We start from the raw sequence: 14527 nt of genomic DNA on the forward strand, positions 1-14527 counted from the left end.
GAGGTTCCCACCCTGGATGAGACATATAAGGCAATCGAACAACTGAAAAGAGGCAAAGCAGCAGGTATGGATGGAATCCCCCCAGAAGTCTGGAAGGCTGGCGGCAAAACTCTGCATGCCAAACTGCATGAGTTTTTCAAGCTTTGTTGGGACCAAGGTAAACTGCCTCAGGATCTTCGTGATGCCACCATCATCACCCTGTACAAAAACAAAGGCGAGAAATCAGACTGCTCAAACTACAGGGGAATCACGTTGCTCTCCATTGCAGGCAAAATCTTCGCTAGGATTCTACTAAATAGAATAATACCTAGTGTCGCTGAGAATATTCTCCCAGAATCACAGTGCGGCTTTCGCGCAAACAGAGGAACCACTGACATGGTCTTTGCCCTCAGACAGCTCCAAGAAAAGTGCAGAGAACAAAAAAAAGGACTCTACATCACCTTTGTTGACCTCACCAAAGCCTTCGACACCGTGAGCAGGAAAGGGCTTTGGCAAATACTAGAGCGCATCGGATGTCCCCCAAAGTTCCTCAACATGATTATCCAACTGCACGAAAACCAACAAGGTCGGGTCAGATACAGCAATGAGCTCTCTGAACCCTTCTCCATTAACAATGGCGTGAAGCAAGGCTGTGTTCTCGCACCAACCCTCTTTTCAATCTTCTTCAGCGTGATGCTGAACCAAGCCATGAAAGACCCCAACAATGAAGACGCTGTTTACATCCGGTACCGCACGGATGGCAGTCTCTTCAATCTGAGGCGCCTGCAAGCTCACACCAAGACACAAGAGAAACTTGTCCGTGAACTACTCTTTGCAGATGATGCCGCTTTAGTTGCCCATTCAGAGCCAGCTCTTCAGCGCTTGACGTCCTGCTTTGCGGAAACTGCCAAAATGTTTGGCCTGGAAGTCAGCCTGAAGAAAACTGAGGTCCTCCATCAGCCAGCTCCCCCACATCTCCATCGGGCACACAAAACTCAAAACGGTCAACCAGTTTACCTATCTCGGCTGCACCATTTCATCAGATGCAAGGATCGACAATGAGATAGACAACAGACTCGCCAAGGCAAATAGCGCCTTTGGAAGACTACACAAAAGAGTCTGGAAAAACAACCAACTGAAAAACCTCACAAAGATAAGCGTATACAGAGCCGTTGTCATACCCACACTCCTGTTCGGCTCCGAATCATGGGTCCTCTACCGGCACCACCTACGGCTCCTAGAACGCTTCCACCAGCGTTGTCTCCGCTCCATCCTCAACATCCATTGGAGCGCTCACACCCCTAACGTCGAGGTACTCGAGATGGCAGAGGTCGACAGCATCGAGTCCACGCTGCTGAAGATCCAGCTGCGCTGGATGGGTCACGTCTCCAGAATGGAGGACCATCGCCTTCCCAAGATCGTATTATATGGCGAGCTCTCCACTGGCCACCGTGACAGAGGTGCACCAAAGAAAAGGTACAAGGACTGCCTAAAGAAATCTCTTGGTGCCTGCCACATTGACCACCGCCAGTGGGCTGATAACGCCTCAAACCGTGCATCTTGGCGCCTCACAGTTTGGCGGGCAGCAGCCTCCTTTGAAGAAGACCGCAGAGCCCACCTCACTGACAAAAGGCAAAGGAGGAAAAACCCAACACCCAACCCCAACCAACCAATTTTCCCTTGCAACCGCTGCAATCGTGTCTGCCTGTCCCGCATCGGACTGGTCAGCCACAAACGAGCCTGCAGCTGACATGGACTTTTTTACCCCCTCCATAAATCTTCGTCCGCGAAGCCAAGCCAAAGAAAGAACGTTACATCTCTCTGACAAGACCGAAATGAAAATGTTCTTGGAATTTGAAATGTGGCTAACTCTTGCCAATTTTGTGGCATCACACATGGTTGGGGAAAGGTGACAGGGAAGATGAGATTAGGATTGGGAGACCCAGGATTTGTGAGGTTAAATGGAAATTGAGGGGAGCCAAGTTGAAGGAGTTATCATAGGAGGAGATATTGAGCACCCTGGAATTATACTCATTGCAGTTCAGAAGGATGAGCAGGGTCTTAAAGAGACATACAAAATTATGAAAGGAATAGATGGGATAAAAACAAGGACCTTGTTTCCACTGGCAGATAAGATTAGAACAAGGGGACATGTCCTCCAGATTCAGCTATTGATTTAAGACAGAAATAAAGAACTGCTTCTAGAGAATAGTAAATATGTATAATTGATGTAGAGTGGAGGCTACCTCGTTGAATGTATTTAAGACACAGATAGACTTTTGAAGAACAGAGAAATTAAGGGGAATGGGCAGGTAAGTGGAGCTGAGTGCACTGCCAGATCAGCCATAATCTTTTTGAATGGCCTATTCCTGTCACTTACGATCTTGCTATTGGAATAAAGTGGTGTATAAAATAATTGGGTCAAAATAGATTTAAATTGTAAATATGGGTGAAATCTAACCTGAAAATAAAATGAAAACAGCTGCAAAGAGGCTGGGGATTAACTCTGGAGCCGATTAATATTCTGGAGTTGGGTGGCATCAGATTCATCTGTGGGGAATCCGGAGGAGGCACTTGATGTATGAGGACTGAGGAAGACTATGGAGCAGATTATGGTTTGAAAAAGACATAGTGGGGCAGAGGATGGAAAGGGTAGCAAAGCTCTTGAAACAGGTAATGAAAGTGAGTGAATATATAGGCTGAGGAACATCATTGGTGAACAAAAAATTGATCAAATAAATGATCATGTAATGGAGCCAAGCAATGTCCACCATGGTGATCAAGAGTTGTCAATAATCCCATTCTGGATTATTCACTGTGAACTGGTTTCCCGACACTATATCAGATTCAGAACAGGATACCCTTTTTTCCCTAATTTTGCTGACCAGACTGCACATTGTAAACCCCAGTTCCATTCTGAGTTGAATGACTTTGGGATAATATTTATTCCTGAGTCCTCCAAGATATCCAGTGGGTGGTTTTATCTGGGTTGATGAACCCTTGGCTTGCAGCTGACTTTCAAATTAATTAAAACTTACCCCACAGTGATCCTCTTGGCAGGAACTCCCAGGAACCTCTGGAAGGAACACTTCAATAATGGGGACAGCAAGCTGTCCACAACCCAGAATCATCCTAGTAGAATCTACGACTGTCACCTTCTGAAAGAGCCATGTCTCATAGCCATGGAAAGCTGCCAGTTGACGAGGAGAGGCGGGGGCTGAGGGGTGGGTGGTGTGGTTGTAGAATTGCAAAGGTGGAAGAAGATAAGGGGAAAACAAGAAGCTGTTATTTATTTTTGACCGTTAGAAATCATAGCGAGGGCAGAAAATGGATATGTAAGATTTGAGTAAACTGGGGTTACCAGAGATGAGGGAAGTTCAGAAATTAAATGCACACCTGACTGCTCAAATCAATCTGAGGATGTTAGCCAAAGGCTGCTTCACAGAGCCACCAGGTGGCTGAAACATGAAAGTGCAGCAGCTTCAGTGCTCAAAGTGCCATAACCTCTTTCTTAATCTTGGAACTTCTTACTCAGCAGATGCGGTAGGGGGAAAAAATCCTATTGGACCTTTTTAAATAAAATCTGATATGTTTGACTGGAAATTATGCAGGTGACATCCTAGTTTGGATGTTTTCTCTGCAATTCCTCACCACACAAATCTGTGTTCATGCTTGTTCCTACATTTTTTGGTTTTATGATTGTGGTAGATTATTGCCTCAAGCAGGTCATCCAGCAGCATTCTCAGCTGGATAATCAAATGCAAAATATACCTCACAAGGTTTTAAAAAGATAAAGCACAGCTTGTCAGAATAAACTTTCACCCAAGATATTTAATCTGTGTAATATAATGTGAATTTTATTGCATTCATTTAAAAGAAATACCAGTATTTCTACAACTTTTTGTCATATTATTGAATTATTTCAAAATTGTCTGCACTCAAATGCATTTAGCATGCAATGATTGCTCTGTAAGAAAATACAACAGGTAAACTGTCCTGTAATCAGCACAGAAATGAATAACGCTGGACAACAATTTTTTCAAAAGCTTTGCTTCCTGAAAAAAACATTGGGGATTATGATGGACAACTTAAAACTGAACACAAAGATAATTGCAGATTTGCTGTATCACGTAGGAAGAGAGAAAAAAAAAAACATTAAATGAACTTTTATTGAATTTAACATGCTTTTCGTGATGGTTCCACGTTGCATTAGTTCACCTGACCTAAAAATATTTTGCCGCTGATTTTTATTTGCACTCAGTATCTGATGCTTCTTGTGTCAGTGTCCAACAACAGTTGTCCAGCATTGATGGATTCCAGATGCCCTGATACTGCTTTTCAAGGGATGCAATGTCCTGGTGAAACTTTTCACCATGTTCGTCACTGACTGCACCAAGATCAGCAGGGAAGACGTCCAAGTGTGAATGCAGAAAATGAATTTTCAATGACCGCTTGCACTTCATGGTTTTGTATACTTGAAGTAGACTTAGAAAATTACAGGAAATCACAAAAATAGGTTATATCTAAAAACAGTAGGTGATAAGAAAATGTTAATATGATTTTACCCAATCAGTAGCACAAAATCCATAAAATATACTCAAAAGTATTCAGGAAGCAAAATCTTCGTTGTCCAGTGTAATCAGTAAGTTGTGTTAGGAGGTGATATAAAGGAAGAATTATTGGTCAGTCTAACAAAAAAATTGCACTTCTGTTAATTTTGTTAATATCATTCAAACCAAGGGCCACACTACTAGAAAACCAGCAGTTTATCAGAAGAAGAATGATGTTCTGATAATATAAATAAATGTCAGCTAAGGAAGGCATAAATGATCACCAGAGTTTAGTTGATAGGATCTATTTTATGTCGATGATCAATGGGAGGCCTTTGAAGGTGGACACTTTTTCAGCTTCAGTCTCGGTCCATTTCAATGATGGGAAAGGCTAGGAAATTGAAACGAGAGCTTGATAATGTATTTATTATTGTACAATGTACATATGCATGAAATTCTTGCTTGCTGCTGCTGAACAGATACTTAAAAAGAAAAAAAACTATAATAGTAAACTAATTTAATTAAATTAAAATAAATACATTACAACTCTGATCATCTAAAATGGTCGGGACCAGGCCTATTTCATATAAACCGTTTTTTTTTAAAAACAGCCCAATAGCAACAACAAATCACCTGTAACAGTATTTAAACAACATCAAACAACAAGGTAAGGCTTTTTTAAGCATTAAAATAATGTTTAATTCTCACCAAAACAAATGCAGGCCACACTGATCACTGACACTTCCCCAATGAAGCCCCACTTGTGCTAGGCCCGAGGGTCTCGCTCCTGCCTGGGAGTTTGAGTTACCCGCTTCTGCTGGGAGCCTGAGGTCCGTTGCTGCTGCCGCCAGGAGCCTATTGTCCCTGGTCAGTTGGGCTCTGAAAAAAATTTCAGATAAATAAGGATTTCTGATTTGTTTTCGATATCCTCATTTATCCAAAATTTAAAATTATTTCAGATAACTGAGGATTTTGGAGAATCCGATTTCAGATAATCGGAGTTGTACTGTACATAAGCTGAATAAAAAATATTCAAGGTGCAGAAGAATGACAGTCCATGATTAGTGAACCAAGGGGATGATCAAGAGTCTGATAGCTAATGGAAGGAAACTGTTCTCTAACTTAGAGACGTGGAGGTTCAGTGCATCTCAACCTGTGGAAGTACTCTCAAGCTTTACGACCATGTTCTCACCCAGACTCGCTTCCACAGTCATGTGTTTTCTTAGCTACTTGGCTCCACTGCCATCTGGTGCCACGTGGAGACCAGCTCCGGTTCCAAGCCTTTCAGTTTGGCACCCCCTGGGATTTCAGGTGCCTGCACTGTATTGACTCATTGCCTTCCCACAGTTCTGTCTCTCCCTTCTCGGTCTCCTCTTGCACGGACATGATAAATTCTCACCTCTGACCTTAACATATCCAATTAATATCTTTTGTTGGTTTGGATTCTTTCCCCCAGCCGGCATTGTCTGAATTCTGAGATTTTCTAACATTTCCTTTTTCTGGCTCATTCTGCTTATACTTTGAAGAAGGGCTCAGGCCCAAAATGTCGAAAATATATCTTTGCTTTTTATGGACGCTGAAATACCAGCTGAGTTCCTCCAGAGTTATGGTGTGTTTTAATTTAGAGAATTTGATCTTCAGGCTTCTGTACCTTCTGCCTGAAGTCAGAGTTGAGAAGAGGTTGTGATCAGGGTAGTGGTGTCCTTCAGATAGATTTCTGCAACGGACATGAGGACAGACCCTGTGATGGACCTTAAAATGTCTGCTACCTTCTACAGCCTTTTGCATTCCTGGGCATGTATTGGCAAAGGAGGCTGTGATGCAACCAGTCAGTATACTTTCTACAGAATATCTGTAGAAGTCTGATTGAGTATCTAACAACATGCCAAATCTCCTCAGGCTCCTTAGAAAGTAGAAGCACTGGGGTGCCTTGTTCATTGTTGCCTTGATGTGCTGGAGAGGTTTTCTGAGATGTGGACTTCCACCATTCATGCATCCATGGTTCTTCCTTCCTCAAATCAGCAGTAAGCTTCTTGGTCTTCTCATTGAGAGCAGGATTGTTGTTCTGCTACCATCTAATCAGATTCATGATCTCTATCCTGTATTCTGACTTGTCATTTCCAGTTCATCAGCTAATGCCAGTGGTGTCATCATTGAGTGTGTAGATCGAGTTGGACATGAACTTCATTGCTCAATCATTAGTGTACAAGGAATAGAGCAGGGCACTAAGCACACAGCCTTGAGGTGCTCTGTGTTGATGGTCAGGGTGAAAGAGGCATTGTTGCCGATTCAAATTGATTGGGATCTGCTCATGAGGAAGTTGAGGATCCAATTGTTGGGGGATAGGAGATCATCAAGATAGAGAGTAAAATGGACTAAGGAAAAAAAAGATATACCAAGTGCCAATTTGTTAATTTTGATGAGAGCTAAGCTGATTACAGAAGGTTCAGGGAGCAAATGAGAGAAAGGGAGAGCATGAGAATAGACAGACAAGCTTAAAAGGGTATCCAAAATTTTTCTGCAAGCATGTGTGAATAAGAAAATACAATATTTTCATTGGGACAGAAGGCATAGAGAAGTAGTTTTATCAGACTTTCTCAAGGAAACAAATATTACTGCAGTCCCAGCAAAGGAAAATGTATCTGAGACTCTGGATGAGCTAAAAATTGGAACAAGAACTGCCAGCTGTGTTACTTAGTCCAGAAGGCATATATTGTTTGCTAAAGGAAATAATGGTCGAAATTGCAGAGTCCCGTCCAGAGTTTTTTTAAAGCACCTTATGAGTGAAAAATGAAACATTTTCCAAAAAGATTGCAGGGAATTAACCTTTACCTCAAACTGTGCTTAGCTTGATGGTAGGGAAATTTTTAGAAATACAATCACTTGGGATTAAAATTAGAGGGGATTAATTAGAAAAATGAGCATGGTTTACTTCAATCAAATCATGTTGAATTAAACTTATGGTGTTGTATTGATGAAATGCAGTTGCAATGATGAATATAGTTTTCCAATGGTGTTTGGGCAAGTGCCTCATCATAAGCCTATTATCAAGAATGAAGCTTGTGGAATAAAGAAGCTGTAGCAACAAAGACACAAATTTGATGAGGTAAGAGAAAATGGAGTGCAGGAATAAAAGATTATTGTTAAGGCTGGTGAACTTCCCCAGGGTTGTTATACTGCATATTGATGACTTAGAATTGAATGTACAAGGCCAATTTCCAAATTTGCAGCTGCCACACAACTAGATTTCAGGTTATATCATCAGACAACATGCATGAAATCACTTACATGATTCTTTTACCTGCGGGTGAGGCAGATTCGCCACTTATTGGTTGTGTTACAGTGATCTCTGATGGTAATGGACTTCAAAGAAATAGGACCATACTGATGGAATGGGCAAAGAGATGGCGGGAGAAAATGTTAAGAATTTTGGGGTGTTACCCTTTGAAAGGAAAAGTGAGAAAAGACATTATCAAATAGAAGAAATGATACCAAAAGGAAAACAGAAACCGAGATCTGGTAGCATGTATGCAATGTTTATTAAAAGTGGCTGGGTCAATTGAGATAGTGGCTTAAAAAAAGGTATCATGGAGTTTGTACATTGAGGCACCGTTGTACATGAGTGAGGAAGTCATGGCGACTGTTTATAAAACACTGATCACAACACGCAAGCGGTCACAATGTAAAGTTTTAGAGAGGGTGCTGACAAAATTTATCAAAATTATTCCAGAGATGAGGGACTTTGGTTGCATTGGTATTATTCTCCAGAGGAAATGATGAAGAGCTGTGAAAGGAAAGCATTGGCAGGGTTAAGAGGAGAAGTGGTAGAGTGCCACAAGTTGCACTGTTCTGGCACAGATCCAGTGCAAGCTCAATGTCTCCTTGCCATTTTCAGTATATTAATAGCATAAAAATAGTGCAGGTAGTTATTTCAGGCAGGAATTTGGATCTGCCCCTTGTTTCTGTCCTTGTCCTTTTTTTTGAAAATTCACTTGTGTGGTCTTCAAGTAAAAGCTGACCTCATTTGCAGATGTCATGTTTAGAGAAAGTGGTGCTGCTGCTCCAAATGTCCCACTTCTGCCAGGATTATGGAAGGGAAGACCTTCAGAGCTGGAAGCAGAGCAAAGAGAACAATTTCTGTGGCTGGCGCTTGAAAAGAATTGCTTTGCTGATCTGCCTAATGAGAGGAGCAGAACTTTGTCAGAGAGCTCACAGTAACAGTCCTATCAGGGACAAGAATAGTGTTACCTTGCAGTGTGTTCAAGTTCATTCTCCACACCATGGTGCACACACAATACCCAGCACATAAAAATTACATATATACATACAGATATAATTTAAAATAAATATATAAATATTTTGAATAATTTACTTGATTGCTGGAAACAGTTCATCAATCTCACAACGTGAGGGTAGAAGTTATTTCCCAGCCTGGCAGTCCATGACTTTGATGCACCTGTAACTCCTTGATGGTAGAGGGTCAAAGATACCATGTTCTACATGGATAGGGTCTTCAACAATTCTTTGAGTTCTATTTAAGCAACATTCTCAGTGAATGTAATCAATAGAGGAAAGCGAAACCCCAGAGATCCTTATGGCTGTTTAATGATGCCTTCTGGTCAGATTCTTTGCATCTACCATACTAGACAAATTATGCAGCCAGACAGGACACTCTCAGTTGTGCTCCTATAAAATGTTGTCAAGATGGAGGCCAGAAGTGTCACTCTCCTACGAAGTGTTGGTGCTGCTGTGCTTTCCTGACTAATGAGGAGATTTTGTGGGTTCAGGATTCTTCTATCCTTGTGTTGAGGAATATTATATGGTTGAACAAAGAAGGGTTCAGCATATAAAAGAATATACTTACCAGATATCAAAGCCTAAAAAATAGGAACAGGAATAAAGCCATCTGGCCCATTGAGACTGCTCCACTATTTAACATGATTGTGGGTGATTATCTATATTCAATACCTTCTTCCCCAACTCCCTTAATTCCTCAAGACCTCAGACGACCATCTATGAATATATTTAATAATTTGGTTTCAACTGCTTTGGTAATAAAGCATTCTATTAATTCACCTTGAAGAAATTTCCCATTTTGTATGAGCACCTGCTGATGTTTTTCTCATTCCTTGATGAAGGGCTCAGGCCCGAAATGTTGGTTATGTGCCTTTGCTCTATAAAGGACACTGTTTGACCTGCTGAGTTTCTCCAGCATTGTGTTTTTACTTCAATCACGGTGTCTGCAGACTTTACTGAAGAGATTTCTATCCAGTCATAAGAGGCTTACTGCTTGAGAATCCCCAGTCATCAGGAGCATGATGCATTTAATCTGCATAGTCTTGACAGATTTTTGTAGGTTCCTATGAGATTTCTCAAGGGTGAAATAAAGACTTTCTGAGGAGCATAAGAAAGTGGCAAAATGTTACCAGAGAAGCAGCTGGGTGGTCCATGTCACTTACTTCAGGAAAGCTTGCTCTCACCTGCCGTCATTATCACGGAGAACCTGGTGGAAAATCATGTCTGCACATTGCCAAGGATGCATTTGCTCAGTTTACAACCAAGCAATTTTCTCCAGTATTTTGTATGGATAGATCAGGAGATAGAATCTATAGTTTTCATGGAAAAATGTTAGGCTCAATTATTCAGATACAGTTTTAATTAGGAAACATATTTGGATTCTTTTCAGGTTCTTTAGCATGAGTATCGAAACATTGTTACAATACAGTAAAAAGCCCCGTTATCCAGAATTCAAGCAAACGGCAAAAAAAATTGAGGAAAATAAATACTAAAATAATTAAAAATTAAAGTTTAAAATGATGAAAGAAAATGTTCTTTGAAGTAACACACAAATCTTTGGTGAAGATGGGAGCAAATATTTAGCCAGCAGAGAGCCTTGGTTGTGATTTGCTCGTAGTAGCTGGTTGAATAAAGTTGTGTTTGAATAAAATGGCGTTGCCCAGGATGAAGAACTGGTTGATGCTGCTCACCATTGGGGTGACTCTCTTAAAGTATCTCTTTATCTTTGTTTAGTAAGAGTTTTTATCTTGTATATTATTAAATTAGTACAGCCTTATCTACAGACTCGGAGGAGGGGGGTTAATTATGATGGCACCACAGTTAGCACAACACTGTCACAGCATCAGTGATTGGGGTTTGAATTTAAATTTATATTTTGTAAGTTACAGGAATTACCCGATTAAAGTGAGCTTTACATAATTAAAAATGACAATGCTCTTTTTTTTTCCAAATGACTTTACATTTTGCACTGTCTTTTGTCTTTTAAACTGTTTATTCTTAATGCTGGTGTATTAGTTAGGCATTGTAGGAGTGTGTCTCAGTCAACCAGAAAATTCTCATATCCAGTAGCTACCAATCCCCATAGGCCGGATACCAGGGGTTTTTCTGTAGTTGTTTAATTTTCTAAATGTGCATTTCCTGGACATATTGTGTTCAAAGATATTAATAAATTACTGTTGGAATTGTATTGAGAATGAGACTTGACTGTCAGCTTTATTGCAATTAATTTAATCATCCTACCTAGCAATAGAGATGCTTCTCTAGTGCATAATTTATAAAATTCTGAATTTGAAGCTATTTGTTTAAATTGTCAAGAGGCTGGCAATGAATATTAACACAAAAAACAATATACCACAGATGCCAGAAATTCGAAATGAACAGCAAATGCTCAGCAGGTCACCAGCATCTTTGAAGGGAGTTAATTTCAAATCAATGCCATTTGAGTTGAATTGAAAAAGTAAGGAGACAGGTAGGAAAAGTGGGAAGGGTGGAAATGTCTGTGCAATCTCTGCTTGTCTTAAAGGCAGAAGTGATAAAATGATCAAAGTGGTGATGGGGTATGAAAGATTCTAATATCGGATGTCATTCACTTGGTGGCATACATGCCAAGGACTCATTCAAGGACCAGAGACTTGGACAAGATCTCAGCTGACATTCCATCACAGTTTGAATGTACTTCTGTATCTCCTCTACCCCCATATAAGTGCAAAAGCAGAACCTACACAGTTCCTCATGGAGTCAACCTAAATTCAAGCAACAATCAAAAAAAGTGTGTCTGCTCTCAAAGGCATAATCTGCAGGGATGAGAGAGAACTCCCAGATTTACTCAATTCTTGGTTTCACAAAATAGAGTTCAATCGCTTTCATGCCTTCAGAAGATGCTTAAATGCATCCACGTACAAGCACCAAACACATGTCCTGCTGCCATCCCCACGATACCCTTTAAACAAAGGTGGTACGATGTTCCATGATGATTTTAATATAGAGTTCTGATTTGTGTTATTAAAGGGAGAAATTGCCTTGCATGAATAATTGTTAACTAACCTGAATAGTTGCCAGTCCTCCTTTGTGTCTGATATGATCTGAAAATGATCTACCGGTAGTGCAGTCTACTCCAGATAAAATTAAAAATAGATCAATGGTTCCAACAGAGCTATCTGATCCATTCGTGAGATGCATGTAATTTACATAGTCAACACCCAACACCCAACCCCAACACACCAATTTTCCCTTGCAACCGCTGCAACCGTGTCTGCCTGTCCTGCATCAGACTTGTCAGCCACCAACAAGCCTGCAGCTGACGTGGACATTACCCCTCCATAAATCTTCGTCCGTGAAGCCAAGCCAAAGAAGAAGTCTCAAAACTGTTTTGTTTCACTTTTAAAAATTATTTTGAGTGCTCTCAAGTTTAGAGTCATAGAGTCAAACAGCAGGAAACAGGGATCAACTCAACTGTGCTAACTAATTTGGCCTTCTGGATTGGTCACATTTATCTGCATTAAGACCACATTATCCTAAATCCTTCCTATCACATATCTGTCCAAATGTCTTTTGAATGACATAATTGTACCAGTTTCTAGCATTTCCTCTGGCAGCTTGTTCGGGTATGAATCACTCTGATTGAAAAAGTTGCCCCTCAGGTCTCTCTTAAATCTCTCCCCTCTCACCTTAAGCCTGTTCCCTTTAATTCTAAGATGTTGTCTACCCAGGGGGGGGGGGGGGGGGGGAAAGATCATGAGCATTCGTTTTATCCATGCCCATCATGAATTTATATCCCTTTCTAAGGCCATCCCTCAATGTCCTATACTCCAGGGAATAAAACCCAGGCTCTCCAACCTCTTCCAAAAGCTCGAGCCCTTCAGCCCCAGAAACATCCTGGTAAATCTTTGCATTCCTTCCAACTTATGATGTCCTTTCTACCTGGGCATAATACTCCGTGTGGTCTCACCAATCCTTTGCCCAGCTGTATCAAGTGGTCCAAACTTTTGTATCTGAATACACCTAAGACTGTCTGATCTTGGAAGCTGAGTCCCAGCCCTAGTCAGTACTTGGAGGGGAGACTGCTTAAGAACACCAGGTTTCTGTGAGGGGCGCTGGACAAAGTGGCGACTCTCTGTCTGCCTTACGGTAGACAAAAAGTTAAAGAATTTCATGTATGTTACGTTCTAAATGCAGTATTATGTGACCAAAATGGAACTTTTACCTTTACTCAATGAAGGAAAATGTGCAAATTGCCCCTTCACTACCCTGTGCACCTGATTCACCACTTTACGAGAATTATGCATCAGTACTCCTTGGTTTCTTCCTTCTATAATACCCTCCATGGATCTCTGGTATACTGTGCATGTCCTGCCCTGATTTCCCACTCCTTGGCTCACTTTCCCAATTGATATGCATCCTATTTTGAAGGTTTAATTCTATTTTTAAAAACATTTACTTTTGTTTCATTTCTCATCATTTTTAAATCTGTTTGAACATTAGAGATATGAAAACCCATGACAGCTTTGATAGCCTGCAAGGGTAAGGCAGGGCCTTCTGTTAAAAGTTGCCTGGAGTCCATTAGGAAGTTTGCTTGGCACTGTCCATGTCACTTTGTTTAAGGCTTTGCCAAAGCTTTATGTCTTGCCATGTTGCTGCAAGACTACCTTGCTCAGCAGGGTCAACCTTCTAGGATTGAAGATGTAAAGTTGTGGGAAATAAGGAATGCTGACAGTGACTTGGGTTGGCGGGGCCCCCTCATGAAAATTCAGGCCAATGCCATTGAAACTCTTTGCTTGTAAGAAGGTGAAATATTTCAATCTTGTCTTTCGATTAAAACATTATTAACTTTGTTCGAGGCCACTGTTCCACAGGAGGAAACCGATCTCTGAAGAAACTCGATGATGCATTGAGGGAATCCAAAATATTTTCCTCTCTTTTCCTTTTCAACTGCTAACTTGTAGGTTTCCTTTCCTTCCCTTCCAGCCTCCAGACAAGGACATTGGTTTGCCCCGTCAGGTTGGTAACAAGACAGAATGTGGGCTGTTGGGATTCATCTTGGACTTGAAGCGAGATTACCAAACCATTCGTGATCTGACACCAGAAGAGAAGCTCTACAAGGTCTACACTTTCAACTCTGAGAGGAAGTCCATGAGTACTGTCATCAGAATGCAAGATGGAAGTTTCAGGATGTATAGTAAAGGAGCCTCAGAAATAGTCCTAAAAAAGTATGTAAAATGGTGTAGAAACATTCATGTAAATTATGAGGGCATGCTTTGCATAATTTCTTTGTGTAATTTTTGTAATAATTAAGGATATGTTTGTGTTAGTATTCTAGATGTTTCCTTAATTGACCCAAAAAATATAAATAATTTTGACATGGATAATGCAGGACTAAAATGCATTTGACTTTTCAGGCAGCACTAAACCCAGCATCTACAGATTTCTTGTTTATAGACAAATGTATTCTTTATTTACATTGATAATATATTTGGTAGAAATAATGGCCTTGTAATAATAGTGTGTGAATATTTTAATAATCAGTTGCTCACATTAGCTTTTGGCATCGGACTCCATGTGAAGACCAGATGAGCAGAGATGGACTAAGATGGTGGCCCTGTGGAAGTTTTGTTTGAGTTGTGTTGTCATGAGCCAAGAACAATGAGCTGCATTGCGATTTGTGTTCTAATTCTCAGCTGTACTGCCCATCTCATTTTGACGTG

At 40.7% G+C, this 14527-nt stretch overlaps 1 protein-coding gene across 2 annotated transcripts in view; it reads left to right on the forward strand.

Moving 5' to 3' along the window:
- The window catches only part of atp2b2 (ATPase plasma membrane Ca2+ transporting 2), a 328585-nt gene that overhangs the window by 242218 nt on the left and 71840 nt on the right, over nt 1-14527 (forward strand). For both annotated transcript variants that reach the window (XM_069937267.1, XM_069937268.1), the window contains exon 12: nt 13791-14032. In XM_069937267.1, coding sequence (XP_069793368.1) covers nt 13791-14032 — 242 coding nt within the window. The remainder of the gene's footprint in view (nt 1-13790; nt 14033-14527) is intronic.

The sequence above is a fragment of the Narcine bancroftii genome, chromosome 5, assembly GCF_036971445.1.
Source record: "Narcine bancroftii isolate sNarBan1 chromosome 5, sNarBan1.hap1, whole genome shotgun sequence".
Taxonomy (NCBI): Eukaryota; Metazoa; Chordata; class Chondrichthyes; order Torpediniformes; family Narcinidae; genus Narcine; species Narcine bancroftii.